This window comes from Orcinus orca, chromosome 9, assembly GCF_937001465.1.
Source record: "Orcinus orca chromosome 9, mOrcOrc1.1, whole genome shotgun sequence".
In the NCBI taxonomy this organism is placed as follows: domain Eukaryota; kingdom Metazoa; phylum Chordata; class Mammalia; order Artiodactyla; family Delphinidae; genus Orcinus; species Orcinus orca.
This window is the reverse complement of record NC_064567.1, coordinates 19226696-19241834: the sequence shown is the minus strand read 5'-3', so window position 1 is coordinate 19241834 and position 15139 is coordinate 19226696. Positions and strand designations below refer to the sequence as shown.

General features: G+C 39.0%; 1 protein-coding gene across 2 annotated transcripts in view; it reads left to right on the top strand.

Moving 5' to 3' along the window:
* Window positions 1-15139, top strand: part of EXOC4 (exocyst complex component 4) — an 811980-nt gene that overhangs the window by 231263 nt on the left and 565578 nt on the right. For both annotated transcript variants that reach the window (XM_004272179.4, XM_049714951.1), the window contains exons 8-9: window positions 6913-7058; window positions 12400-12488. In XM_004272179.4, the coding sequence (XP_004272227.1) occupies window positions 6913-7058; window positions 12400-12488 (235 nt within the window). The remainder of the gene's footprint in view (window positions 1-6912; window positions 7059-12399; window positions 12489-15139) is intronic.

The window sequence follows — 15139 nt, the reverse complement described above, 5'->3', positions numbered from 1 at the left end:
TTTTTAATTTATATATAGTAAAATTCACTTGTTTTAATATTAGGGAAGGATTTTTTTTTTAAGTCTTGTTTTTATATCCAGGATAATACCTTGCATATTTTACGTATTAAGTAAACACGTTTAATTTAAAATAAATGAACACTTTCTTTTGAAAGCTATCTAAAACTGGGATTTCTTTGTTAAAAGCTCTTCTGTTGGGGGGGTGGGGGGAGGTAAATGTGAGCTCTTTGAGACTCTGCTTGTCAGGGCTTTGACAGGGGACCAGGAATTACTTGTGTAGTCTTGAAGTTTTTTCATCTGTTTTACTTTGAACACTAAGGAACTATTCACAAGACCAAACATAGTAGTTTTAATGATACAATTGCCATTGATAATGAGTGTAATGAAGCAGGCAGCCATTCCATTTGCAGAATGACTGTTTATTTTTCTTTTGTTTTTCTTACTGCAGAATACTTTAGTCTTTATACAATGGGGAAATGAGACTGCTATTTTCAAAAGATAACGTCTTTTGTTTTTTCTTTGTCACTAATATTTCATCCATTAGCAACCTTACGGGGGGGGGGGGGAAGTCTGATAGTTTGTAGTAATTTTAAATGGTGGTCCTAGTTTTAGAAAATTTTGTTTCAGTGTTCCTCTTTAATATTTTCTGGAATCAAGGTGATAGTTTGAGGGGTATATTACCCTGATTTTGCCCCTCCTCCACCTCTGGATTTCTCTTTTCAAATTCTGGGCCTCCTGGTCTCCCTTTGCTAGGCCTTGCCTCCTGCATCCCGTGAGACTAGATTCTGCTTTGTTCTACTCTTGCTCCACGGGTGCTGGGAGGGGTTCTCTGGGAAGAATCCAGAGGAACTGTGTGCTTCCTTTCTTCTCTCAGGGGTCATAGCCACCAGTTTCTGCCAAATTTGGCTCCTCTCCAGGGCCTTCAAATTTTTATTTTTTTAATATGTTTTTTCACCTGTTCTAATTATCATCAGTATGAGGGATAGTCCAAGGAAGCTACTTTGCTGTTCCTGGGAGAAAAACTCCTGGGCATCTGTATTTTAAAAGAGCAAATTATTAAAAATTACAGTATTTATTGTAGGCACAGTCAAGATATTGCACAAGAAAGTTGAGCCTTACTTCATATTGGGAGCTCAAGGGTATTTTTTCTCACCTTAGAATTGCTCCCGTCATGAAGCAATCTAGTTCTCAGATTCACGGTGGGGGGTGGGTGCGGGTAGGGGGACACATACACAGTATGGCTTTGCTGTAAATCATCAAACATTTGAAGGTAATAGTCAGGAGAATTGGTTTCCTAGTTGCAGAGATTGAAATCTGTGCAAACCACTACTCCCGTTTTTATAAGATACCCGTGTTTTACAAAAATAGTATTTGTGATATAAATGTCATTGGATGCATATTAGTATATTATTATATATTAGTATATTATTATATATTAGTATATAATTGTTTATCCATAGATAGCTTAGTGAAGAAACAAAAACTCATCAAGTTATCATAAGGAAGAAATAAGGAAAACATACTAAAGGCTATAAGGATATATTGTAGAACCCAAGGGTAGAAAATCTAAGACCTTATCAGCGACTGGATTTGAGACCTTTGCACTATGGATAACTTAAGGTTGCAACCTTTGAATCTCTCTCCTGTGGGTCTCCTCTTTCTCTCTGATCATCTGGTTCATTCTTTATTCTCTCTCTGCAGATTGGCTGTCTTTGATTTTTCATCCACATAGTAAAATGTGGTTGCCCCAAAGTATTTACATCTCCTCACTTACATTGATGAGCACAGACCATATCCCACTAACACATTTCTGGCAAAGAGAATCTGATTGGCTAATTGAGGGTTGGCTGTTTCCCTGGTGAAGTAGGCTCTGACCTAGAGGGTGGGATCCCAGGCCTGGCTACCCAAGTCCATTGTGTGGTTGGGGAACCGCCCTTAGATGAGGCGAAGATTTTGTAAGCTGGGAAGATACTAAAAAGGATCTACCACATTAAGTATCTAGAAGGATCTGGGTGTTTCAGTGAGTAGCTACTTGGATAAATGCAGAGGCTGAAGACAGGAGATGTGTTAATTCTAAGTCTGTAAATCCCACATTTATTTTTAGAAAATTCTATGTGTATGACCACAAGCAGCCATAGGCAATATGTTAAATAAAGAGGATTAAATGGTGAATGAGGGGTCCATTCAGAATATTACCAATGTTAGAGCATGTTATAAATCTCAAAATCTTGGCCCTGCTTTATATATCATGGGATTACTGACTAGCATCGTAGCAACTGCTAATCAGGCTTCTAGCAGAAGAGATGCCTAACCACTCCAATTTGTACGCTCTATTAAAGCATCATATTTCTTTGCTTCTACCACAGAACCATCTAACATACCAGATACTCAAAAAATACAGTGAATCATGATATCACTGGTGTATGTAGAGTTTTCAGGTGCTTTTCAACTGTGTTTTCATGTTTGTTGTCTTCAGTTTTACACATACCTTTTAAGTTAAACTTAAAACACAAACTATGACTTTTAATTTTTTGAACTCTTGATCAACAAGAAATAGCAATTCCTGGTACTTAAAAAGAGAAAGGAATGAATGAGATATGTAGGAATTTAGAGGCAGCAAGAACACACATGGGATTATCTTCTACAGATTTTCTGTGGGCAGAATGTATTTGGTATTATATGTAATGCCCTTTGCCCCAGAATTCCAATCTGGGGTGATTTCCCGCAGGCAAAAGACAAGCTGTATAGCTTATTTCTTTTCATAAAAATGGAAATTTGAACTCATCCGTGAGTGCTTAGGATATTTATGTACCATTTGGAAGATGCAGTACGTTATCCACAATGATGGAGAATCACCAAGAAATGATAATGGTTGTATTTTAATACCAGGCATCTGGTGTTTGTGTCAAGACTTTGTAGTAGAAGATTTAGCGTAATTCAAACACATTTCAGGCATCTTAGAAGTAGGGGCTTATTCTTTGAGATATTAAAAAATGCACTTTTACCAATTTGAGTGTCAACATAAAACTTTACCTGTCTTAAAGCAGTATTTTTCAACTGGTGGTGAATGTTATTAGCAAAAAGAGGCAAACACAATGAAGGAAACAAACGTCACAAAGCCTGCGGTTAAAATTGCAGCTATCCCTTTTTTACTTTACTCACAGGGTAGATTTTTGTACTCTGGACTCTTTCTACTTTGGAGACTGTCTCTAACTTGCATATAATGATATATCCATCAAGGCTTCTTATCACGTGCTTTTTAAAATTCAGTAGTTCCCTATATTTTTTGATTCACTGATACGTTGCATAGCTCTGTGGTGGAAATGAAGAAATACAATGCTTTAAGGAATATAAAAAATCCTCATGTTTATCAGTGGTGAGGTGGCTTTTCATTAAATAATAGCTAATCGTCTTAGGCAGTTTGGGATGAATAATTGTTTTTAATGATGTGTAAAGTGGATACTTGAGGAGCTCAGCTGACTTAGGGGACAGCTGACTTAGAGTGGCCTGGGAAAGGAGTGGTTGAAGAGGGAACACTGGAACTGTTTTTTGGAAGGGGCTGTTAGGAGTTAGGAGAGAGGGTAATCTAGGGTAGGCCTTCCAGCAATGAGGGGGCCCTGGCATATTCAGGGGAGAGTTAACTGGGTGATCTTGACTGGAGTGTTGGGTGCATGTTAGGGAGAATAAGATATGATTGGAGTATTGCGGTCAGATAGTTGTAGGTGATGAGGAGCCTTTTGACGGTAGCAGCAACTGTGTTTTTTATTTTGTTTGTTTCTTGTTTTTAATTTTTATTGGAGTGTAGTTGATTTACAATGTTGTGTTACTTTTAGGTGTACAGTGAAGTGAAGCTGTTATACATTTACATATCAAGATATCCACTGTTTTTTAGATTCTTTTCCCATATAGGCCATTACACAGTATAGAGTAGAGTTCCCTTATACAGTAGGTCCTTATTAGTTATCTATTATATCTATCCTTATTAGCTATCTGTTTTATATATAGCAGTGTGTATATGCCAATCCCAATCTCCCAATTTATCCTCCCCCGCTTACCCTCTAGTAACCATAAGTTTGTTTTCTACATCTGTAACTATTTTGTAGATAAATTCATTTGTACCCTTTTTTTGGAGCAGCTTTGTTTTAGGCAGATCATTCTGTTGAGGATGTAGCAGGATCAGAAGAGTAAGAGATGGGAGGCAGAAAACTAAATGAGGAAAACTGCGTGAGGTGAACTAAGGTGGTGGCTGTCAGAGTGGACCAGAATGGGCAAACTCATAGAGTTGAGGTAGAGTGATTAATGAAGTTGGACACTGACTCCTTTGTGGATACAAAGAATAAGGAAATGTATTAAAGACAGTTCTGAAGTTTTAAGCCTGGAGATCAGTGAGAATAAGAAAATACTAAAAAACAAAGTTGGCAGAAGGAATTACTGATTTTATGGGAAGATGATTTAGGTTTCAGAATTTAGGGTTGATTTTATCAGTGAAATAGGTGAATAGGTCAGGCATGCAGTCACAGATGTGGGACTGGAGCTTGGGAGAGAAATGAGGGATAAAAACCACATCATGGTAAGAGAAATAATATATGTGGAGTCTGCTTTTTAAAGTTTAGAACCTAAAGATAAAAAGGAAATAAGATTATAGATCGTGAGGACCAAAGCAAGATTTTTGTGGAGAGGGTAGAAATAGTACATTTGTGTAGATAGAAAGGGAGAAGCTGGTGAATAGAAATAGACTAAGACTCCTGAGAGCTAATAATTAAGGGGACTTCACTGATGTGGAGAAAAAGGAACAGTGACCGTAAAATACCTGGATTTAAGGATGCTGCTTGTCCTGGTCAGTCAATATTTTATCATAAAAGGACAGTCACTGAATTTTAGGACAATAATTACCTCGACAGAATTACTTGGTGTAGTGTGTCTTCAAGCTTTGGTAGAAACATAATTCTGTCATATTGGTGTAATAACCACCATCTGAGTGAAACCAGGGCATTTGTAGACATCTTTCTGTGTTGAAATTTGAAAGATATCAACAATTTGAAATTATTTTCTGATGTACTAGGCTTCTTTTGATCACGGATTCCTGCAAACTTTATTAGCATCAGTGCCAAATCTACAAAATAATTGAGTCCATCACTGGAATTGTTACTAAAGTAGAGACCCAATTCAGTATTCTCCCTGACTATTGTGCAGTTTTGGTGATGTAGTAACAGAGGTAGTACTTGTCATTATATTACTTCATCAGCTTGCTGAGTAATACTCCAGTGGCCTTGTAAATAAATTAAAAAACAGCGACCAATCTCTTAACATGTTTTATGCTTTCCCCGCGAACTCTTTATTGTACAGAAAATGAAATAAAGTCCATTTACTGCCGCCCATAGTCATTCTCATTGATAGTTTTTATGCTCTTAGTGAGAATGGAGTGTCATGGGGAAGAGAACAGACTGTGGAGTCAACTAAACCTGAGTTGAAATCCTGGCCTGTTATTGTGTAATTATAAGGCCTTAGGCTAGTCCCTCCCTCCACCCTCCCCTTCCCCCTTCCTCCCCCCCTCCCTTTGTCTTTGGAGTTTTTTCAAGGAGCATTTTAAGGTTCAAAGCAAAATTGAGGGGGAGAGTACAGGGATTTCCCATTAGCTCCTGCCTCCACACATGCATATAGGCTAGTTTCTTAATACCACTAATTCTCAGTTTCTTCATCTCTAACTTACAATTAGTAATACTTACTTCATAGGTTTGAGGATTGAGTAAGGTCATGTTTTTAAAATGTCTGATATTTGATAAGTACTCAGTAATGTGTATGTGCTTATAATATAGACATAATTGGCTTTAAAACTTACTTGGAGCAATATATTCGCAGGTGTGCTTCATAAATGTTTTGATGATAACGCTTGATATGGCCCTCACGTCTCTATTGAATGAACGAATGATTATATACATATATGCAAGAATAATAGCTATATGGGACCCTGATTCTGAAAAGCTTTCACTTCAGTCATGGGTAGAATTGTTTGTCTACATGTACTGTATACCACTTGGTTATCTTAAAATTTTAAATGTGGCAAGTGATTATAGAAATGAGTTGAGTTGATACACTTTAGTCCCGGGTTAGATAATCTTAGGAACCATGGTGGTTTCTGTTCCAGATCTGCTATTTTCTTTCACAACAGTGGGAACTTTTTATACTTGTCTTAGAAATAGTACAACTGATTCTAGCCCAGGCCCCCAAACCGCTGAGGCTCTAAAGTGGATTGATTTTTATAAGCAGGACCTGCTGGCAGTAGTGATCAAAAAAGCTGTTGCTTTTGTTGCTTTGAAACTCTGAAGATGAGTAGTGGGCCCTAGAAATTCTTTGCAGGTCAGGACCACTTAGTCTGCTGTGGACTACGCTAACCTGGCTGGCCGGTTTGTTAGTGTGCTGGTGCAGTTCCTTGTCTATAACCTGAGAACTGATTTTCCTGATAAAGTTTTGTGCTTTCAATGAGGTAGAATATCTAAATGGGTTAGCCCCTTGCCTGCAATATAGTAAGCCCTCAGTAAATGTTACGGCATCGCTGCTGCTGCTGTCGCAATTTGGAATAATGAGGATTAAATTATGACTAAAGGAGTATATTGATTAACTCACCCAGCCCAGTGCCTGACACATAGTAGACCCTGAATAAAAATGTTCCCTTTACCCCCATGTACAAATGCTTACTATACACCGTTCCCAGTTTTAGGAGTAGGTAGCAAATTGCTGACTTTCTGGCTATAATGAATCTTCCCTTAGGTCTACACCTAGGAATATGAATAGCTAGGTTAATATCCTGAATGTCAGGGAGGTTTTAGAATTAGGTCTTCATGGTTTTAAAATTGCTTTTTCTTAATAGCACATCATAAATATGTGTGTTAAGCTGTTTGTCTGCTTGTACAGATGCTGTTGACTGAGTACTTGGATATGAAAAATACTCGTGCAGCCTCTGAACCCTCAGCTCAACTAAGTTATGCCAGCACTGGGCGCGAGTGTGCAGCCTTTTTTGCCAAGAAGAAACCTCAAAGGCCCAAAAATTCTCTTTTCAAGTAAGTATCTCCTTGCTGGTAAGGTAGGTGTCAAGATGTGTTAGATCCCAGAAGAAGAGTTTTCTACTTTATTGATAGCCATTACTTCACCCATTTAAAGTTGATTTGAAATAATTGATAGGAAGTGACTACATATTCAACTTTGTGTACTTCCATTTTCTGTAAGGGAGGTGACTATTTTGGAATATGGTTACTGGACTATCTAGAACTTTTAATAAAAAAATTCTGGAATTTGTTTCTGGGGAGTCATATAAAATGAAGAGAAATGAAATTCTCCCCTTGTTTCTGGGGAATTTTATATGAAATGAAAGGAAATGAAATATTTCAGCCTTTGGAAAGCCCCAAGTGCCAAGAAACAACCTTTGTTAATAAAGTCATGCAAATCTCTCTAGCTAAGTAGTATTGGGTTTTACTTGATTTAGTAAAAGAACAATGTGGAAATTCTTTTTTTCAAATTACGATTAGCTACACTCACCTGGCCACATATCCTAAGTATATGTCACTTGGTAACAGCTAACAGTTAATATTATTATTAACATTAATAATAATAATGGTAACAGCTACCATTGCTTGAGTGCTTACTATGTACCAGGCACTGTGGTAAATGAGTTTCTCAGAAGAATCTCAATCAAACATAATTTGATTCAGATTATACCAAATTTGGGCAGCAGGGTAGTGGGTAATGCCTACTGAGTCCTTACTAAGTGCTAGCCAAGGCATAAAGCCATTTTCATGGATTGTCTCATGTATTTATTCATTCTAACAACCTGATGGGCGTGGGTTCTATTTTTCATCCTCTATTACACGTTAAAAAAAATTTGAGGCGCATGCGCAGAAACATATAATTCAGAAAAGAAGACAGACAAGTAAATAATTGGTGATAGTTCCATGTAGTAAAATGTATGAGATGAGCACATGGTATTAGTGGAGGTTAGGAAGGGACTTTCAATCAGGATCAGCTCTTAAGCTTCTCAGGAAACTTCACACTACCCTCCTCGGAGCAAAGCCAACTCTTCTACTGAGTTAACAGTGCCTTGGGAATCAAAGGCTACCAAACACTACCTGTGCGGTATTGGGTATTGTTTATTCTCGTGGTCAATGACTTTCTCTCCTCAGCACTCGTCAGAGGGGATTATTGGATCACATACGTGGCACAGAAAAAGCTCATTGGAAACCCCAATCTATTTATCAGAATTACACGTGATCTAAATGCAGTGTGGTATCCTGGAACAGAAAAAGGATGTTCGTGGAAAATTTTGTGAAATCCAAATAAAGTCTGTAGTTTTGTGTCATACCAATGTTAATTACTTGGATGCGACAAAATGTACCACGATTATGTAAGACATTAACGTTAGGGAGAGATTTGAGTGAAAGGTACACAGGAACTCCCTGTACTATTTTGCATCTTTTCTATTAATGATTCCAAAATAAAATTTGTTTTTAAAAATTTTGTTTAAAAATCAAGGCACAAGAGGTTAAGGAAATTATGCAAATTCACACGGCTAGCAAGTGGTAGAAATAGGATTTAAATCTTGGCAGACCTATGTTCTTCTAAGGAATTAATAGATATTTAAGAACCTGTATCTGTACATCTAAGCATGTAAAGTGACTACAGAAGTATCGTCCCAGTATTCCTAATTCCTTCTTTTTAAATAGTTGAAAGTCCTGTATCTTCTGTTGATGCACTTTTGAGATTTGTTTTCTGTCAAGGGTTCATAGAGTTCTTAATCATTAAGGAAAGTTTCAACAGTTCATTTATCTTGTGGTCTAGAGGAGAGGAGATTTACTGTGCCCACACTGGAATGAAATCCATTCTGTTTATTGAATTCGTTCTCTCTTTTTTTTTTCTTCAGAGGTTGGATGCAGTATCAGTTAAAAGGCTTTAGTCTGCAAGTAGCATGGAACCCCAAATGAATAGGTTAACCTATAGAAAGTTATTATCTCACACATAAGAATAAATATAGAGGATTCTTTAATTCACCGGTACAGTATCATCAAGGACTCAGCCCTTTCCATTTCTCTGCATTCAGTCCCACTCCAATAAAAATGGTGGTGCCCAGGAAATAGTGTGTGATTCATCCTGAAAATCCCTTTTTTTTTTAATTAATAGGCTTTATTTTTATCCATTTTAGGTTTACAGAAAAATTAAGCTGACAGTACAGAGACTTCCCTTATGTCCCTTTACACCATAGTTTCTCCTCTTATTAACACCATAGTTTCTCCTCTTATTATTAGTGTGGCATATTAGTTACAATTGATGAACCGATGTTGATACACCATTATTAAAGTCCATTGTTTACGTTAGGGTTCACTCTTTGTATAGTTCTGTGGGTTTGGAGAAGTGCACAACGTCATATATCCACCATTATAGTATCTTACAGAATAGTTTCACTGCCCTAAACATCCGGTTTTCCACTTATTCATTCCTCCTCCTTTTCCTTACCCCCTTTAAGTGACTGATCTTTTTTACTATCTCTATAGTTTGCCGTTTCTGGAATGTCTTAAAGTTAGAGTCATACAGTACGGAGCTTTTTCAGACCGGCTTCTTTCACTTAGCAGTATGCACTTAAGGTTCATCCATGTCTTTCTGTGGCTTTTTGTGACATCCTTTGTATCGCTAAGTAATACTAGTTTGTGGATGTACCACACTTGTTTTTCCATTCAGCTATTGAAAGACATCTTGATTGCTTCCAGCTCCTGGCAGTTATGAATAAAGCAGCGATAAACATTCACGTGCAGGTTTTTATGTCAGTGTCAGTATTCGACTCATTTGGGTGAATACCCAGGAGCATGATTACTAGATCATATGGTAGGACTCTGTTTAACTGTGTAAGACACTGCCATACTGTGTTCCAAAATGGCTATATCATTACAAATCCATTTTTATTAATGATTAATCATCCATCTATTAATATCTTTTGCCAGTCACAAAGCCGCTCTGCAAGTTTTTCTCAAGAAAACTAATAGGACCTGGGTCTGAGGCCCATTCCTAAACCAGTCACTGGCAAGGGGAAGTAGACCATGGTGATAGTCTTAAACCAGTCAGAGTTCATCTCCAGTGATAGGTCTGCAGCTGGACAGGGAGCCCCCTCTCCTGAGCACCCTGCCTAGTGAGAGGGAGCAAGGACCCAGACGCCCAGATAGAATCGGGCCTGTGCCCGCGAACAAGACAGACAGTGGGAGGAAAGGTGTTTGATGGAGGCAACTAAGACTGCCTCAGATACTGCCTAAGGCCTACGGTTAGGCCTTTTCTTTCCCCTCTCCCCTCCGTTCCTCCCTCCGCCCCTTCCAGTCCTACCCACCCCTCTTCAAGCTCAACTGACCGTTCTCAGTCTACGCCTATTGCAGAAAGCAGGTTTCGGGGTGTTTATGCTGTCAGCCCTCACCCCTAACTTGCAACCTCAGACCACATAAACATTTTCAGACATTTAGCCGGTCCTGAAATTGCGGTGTTGGAAAACATAAGTGACTGGAAATGAATAAGTGAACTTAAGTAATCGTTACACATTTGTTACTATTACATAGTAATAAAAACTCATCACCTGCACAGAATTAGGCCCGTCTTAGAAATGTGCCCATTTCTAGTCTTGGTTCCACCATTAATGAGCCATGTGAGTCAGGGCAGTTCTCTTGTCTCAGTGGCCTCGGTGCCTTTGGCTGTAAAGTGGGGAGGTGAGACTGGCTAATCCCTCATGCCTCTTTTGCTGTAAAATTATATCCATCTGTGACTTGTTGCAAACGCAAAAAGGATTCCTGAGTAGTGAAAATGCCTCAGGTCATAAAGGATTCAGATTTTGGCAAGCTGTCATCTGTTTCTGTCACATCTGTGAAGAACCTTATTACTCTCTTTAATTGTCCCTAGCCAAGGTTAATTAAGTGTGTTTAAGTTCTTTCTTATTGTATGTGGTGTGCCTCTCTGTTCTTTGCTCGAGTTTAGGTTTTCTCTTGCTGTTTCTGATCAATAGCTGTCAGTGTGCTTTTTGGAGGTCAGTGGCTTCTCGTCAGCACTCGACTGGCAGGTGACACTTTTGAAGTACTGCACACTTTGCCTTTCTTCTGGCTGTTTGTGCCCTCTTAGTTCTTGGCAGGGTGCAGAGAAAGGATCAAGTAACTCAGCTGTTTCCCTCAGACTGACATTCATCTTGGTATTCATCTTCCTTGTCAAAGAACCGATAAAGAAGGCACAATTAAGAAAATGTTGGTGCTCCTTCCTTGTGGCCAGGAACCTATCCCGTTATCACTGTTGCTCTTTCACTGTGTTGCTGTTTACCCCTTAGTGGCTGTAATTCTTAGAAGGATTTCTCTTGTCAGCCTGTTATCCCGACTTTGAAAATCTCAGGTTTGAAATGGAGTTTCTTAGCACATCAAAGGATTTACAGTTTGATGATACAGTCATAATTTTACTTGTTTTTTTTTTTTGTTGTTGTTCTTCCTTGCCTGCAAGTTACTTTTAAGACTGTGATTTGTTGTTGTCATTGTTTTAGCTTTTAAAGCCATGTTCTGTATCACGAACCCATCCCCCATGTTTCTAACCTCTGAAGCAGTGCCTGGGGAGGTGTGAACAACATTTTGTAGCTTGGTATTTTTGAAAGTATTTTATGTGGTAAAATACAACAACAACCAAAAAAACCAGGTAAAATTATGACTGTATCAAACCGTAAATCCTTTGATGTGGTAAGAAATTACATTTCAAACCTGAGATTTTCTGTCAGGATAACAGGCTGACAGGAGAAATCCTTCTAAGAATTACAGGTGGCCGGTAAGAATCCTGGCAGCCATTTAGAAAGTATATTGTTTCTGAGGACTTTTAAGGAGAGACCATAGATGCCTTGTTTCTCTGGTATAGTTATTTAACATCATTTCTCACAGCCCATTGGGCTAGTCCTCTCACTGGGGGAGTTAGAAAGGCCAGGGGTCAGCTCTGAGGAGCCCGTATTTCTGTGGTGGCAGCTGGCAGACACTGATGTCTTTTGAGCTGCCTAGGAGCAAAATCAGAATGCCATTAGAGGATACAGCTGTTGCTGTGTATGTAGGGATCCTGGCAAAGGATCTGGAGGCAAAAGAAAGTTGCAGGATCGAGTGTATCAGTTGAAATAGAGAAGGAGCAGAAGATCCAAATACTGTCATGGAGGAGCGTTTAGGCAGGAATATCATTCACAAATCAAGGTCTATGGCAGCCTGCCCTGGCCTGGAACAGCCAGAAGGTCTTGGTCGTGGAACACTAGGGGGCATCACACGGGCTGGAGTAGAATACTGTCAACAGTTCAACGGAATGTACAGAGCTGGACACCGCCTGTTTGGTTACTACCTAATCGTTTGTTTACGCTGCATTTCGTTGCAGGTTCGAATCATCCTCCCATGCCATCAGTATGAGTGCCTATTTGCGAGAACAGAGAAGGGAGCTGTACAGTCGGAGTGGAGAGCTTCAAGGTGGGTAATCGACCTTCTCCAGAAAAATTAGTTTTCTGGAGGATGATCTGAAGTGTTTGTAGCATGTGAATTTGAGGTCTGCATTCACAGGATTCTTTCAAGATAGCAAAGATTGAAAGACCTGGAAATCCGTTTCTTCTGTCATTTCCCAGCATGAGCTGCCAAGCAGCTGAAACTATTCCTGTGGCCACAGGATTTCTAGACCTGTTAATTCAGGTGGGAACTCAGTGCAAAAAGAAACGAGGGCAGTTCCTTTTTGCTTAAAGATGGCAGACATGATTCCAGTGACAGTCTAGGGGAAGGCCAGTCTTCTGTGGCTGCCACTGTTATTTTAATTATTGTTTTCAGTACCTTCTGGAATATGGCAGGGGTACTTGAGATTTGGAAAAGTACAGATGCAGCCTCTGTCGTTATTTAAAGGGAAGAAGGATGCCTTTAAACAGTACGTTCTGATCAACATAACTTTGATACACAGGATATTTGATGTTCATGTGTGGTTACTAAAATGTTGGAATCTGAAGAAGAAAATAATTAAGAAAATAAATTATAAGTGAATTTATTTAAATTAAAAAATCACACTAATAACATTTTTTCCTGTGACCAAAAGGACGCTGATCATGGTAAATGTGATCAGTTAAGAAAGATTGGTGAAGGTCTGCTAAGTGCAAGACATCCAAGCACTGGAAGGGATGGAAGTTGTTGAGTACATGGAAATAAAAGATAAAAACCTTAAGATCCAGTTATGAAAGTAAAGAATGAATATCAATAACAATATAAGGCAGTCAGTGGTAACAACTAAGTGGGTGGTATGGATAAAATTGCTAGAGGAGTTGAGAGGGGAGAGATTCTTTAAATTATTTTACAACTATGGGCTTTCTCCATGACGGATGGAGAAGAACACTTTCACTGTCTTTGATGCATTGCAGGCACTTGGAATATTTTGTAGTGACTAGCCTACACAATTAAATATTTAGTTTTTAAGACTCATCATAATTCTACAACAGAATATCAGGAAGCAACTAGCCAGCCTTTCTAGAGTTAAAAGACTATTGCCTAGTCATTCCTACCTTCACCTTCGTTATTAATCTATCAGTAAATACCTGTAAATTCTTCCAAAGACTCTGCTATGCTGTCTCAAAGTTATATCACAGTAATAATTCCACAACTCAGACATAAAGTTACCAGAATTAAAAGCCTAGAAATACATTTGAGGATATAAGGAAAAGAAAATTGGATTACAAGCATTTTATTTAATAGTAAAGTATTGCTGTATGTTCTAGAAAATATGAAGTGTGTGTCTTGGAATCTTGAAGTGGAGAAGTACAGAGAGTAGTTAGATTTGGAACAAATGAAGGAGTGAGCCACTGTTTGGTCAGTCAGACAAGGAGGGAAGGAGGAGGGTGACCTGGGCTTCTGCAGGTAACTACCTCCCGGCAGTATAGGGTGCACTGCAAGGCTTGGAAGGAAATGATAGTTTTGGAACACACATTCTTGTAGGACTGATCATACTTGAACTGACACTTAGGGGGCGTAGAAAATTACTTAGGTTTGGAGAGCTCTTCCATATCTCCACCTTCCATCACAGTGTCCTACTTATTTTTTTTATTTATTTATTTTTGGTTTCCCAAAACCCCACAGGTTTTTTTTTGTTTTGTTTTTCTCTCTCTCTCTCTCTCTCTCTCACACACACACACACACACACACACACACACACACACACACAGTATTTTATTTTTACAAGCGATAAATAGACTGCACAGTGTCCTACTTATAAATTCAGAATTGACCTAAGGAGTAGTTTAAGTTTACCTCCAAAATTTCTCTCCACCTGGCTTCTAGTATATGAAATTCCTTTAGTGAGGACGCATAGAGCCTTTCTTCTTCTTTTTTAGCTTGAATCCTGATCACTTCCTTTTTTATTAATTAAAAAATTTAATTTTTTAGAGCAGTTTTAGGTTCACAGAAGAACTGAGTGGAAAGTACAGAGAACAGCCCCGTCCCTACATACGTATACACAGCCTCCCCGACTTGCAGCAGACAGCCTGCACCGCAGTAAAGCTTTTCACTTGACACTTAGAGATGAAAAGGTAGACCACGTAACTAATGGGACAGCAGTGCAACTTGTCATTCACTCGTATTCAAGCATCGTTACTGAACGAGAATAAATGACAGATACCAGATTCTTCTTTTTTAGTAGACAGTGAGCACGGTGAGTGAGCACTTTGCGCTTTGCTCTAGCTGTGCCCCATCCCCAACCCCACCCATGGTCCATGACCTCTTGAGAGACAGACAGTACAGCCAGTCAGTGAACAGTAGAGGGTTCTGGGCCCGTACTGCCTACGTTTAAAATCTAGCTCCCCATTGCCTAGCTTCAGAAGCTCTGTGCCTCCTTATCTCTAAATGGGCGTATCTCTAAACAGTGCCTACCCCATGAGGTTGTTGTGAACGTTAGGTGAGTAAGCTATGAAAAGTGCTGAGAAAGTACCTGACATGTAGTTAATGTTATGCCTTCCTCCTTCTCTCCAAATGTTGTTATCTCTAGTTTTGTCACTTCAGAGTTTTCGTATACATTCAGTTTGTCTCCTCGTTGGGCTAAACCCTGCTCAGCTTTCCCACTTCAGTTTGTCACTGTGATGAGCCCTCCCTGCTGG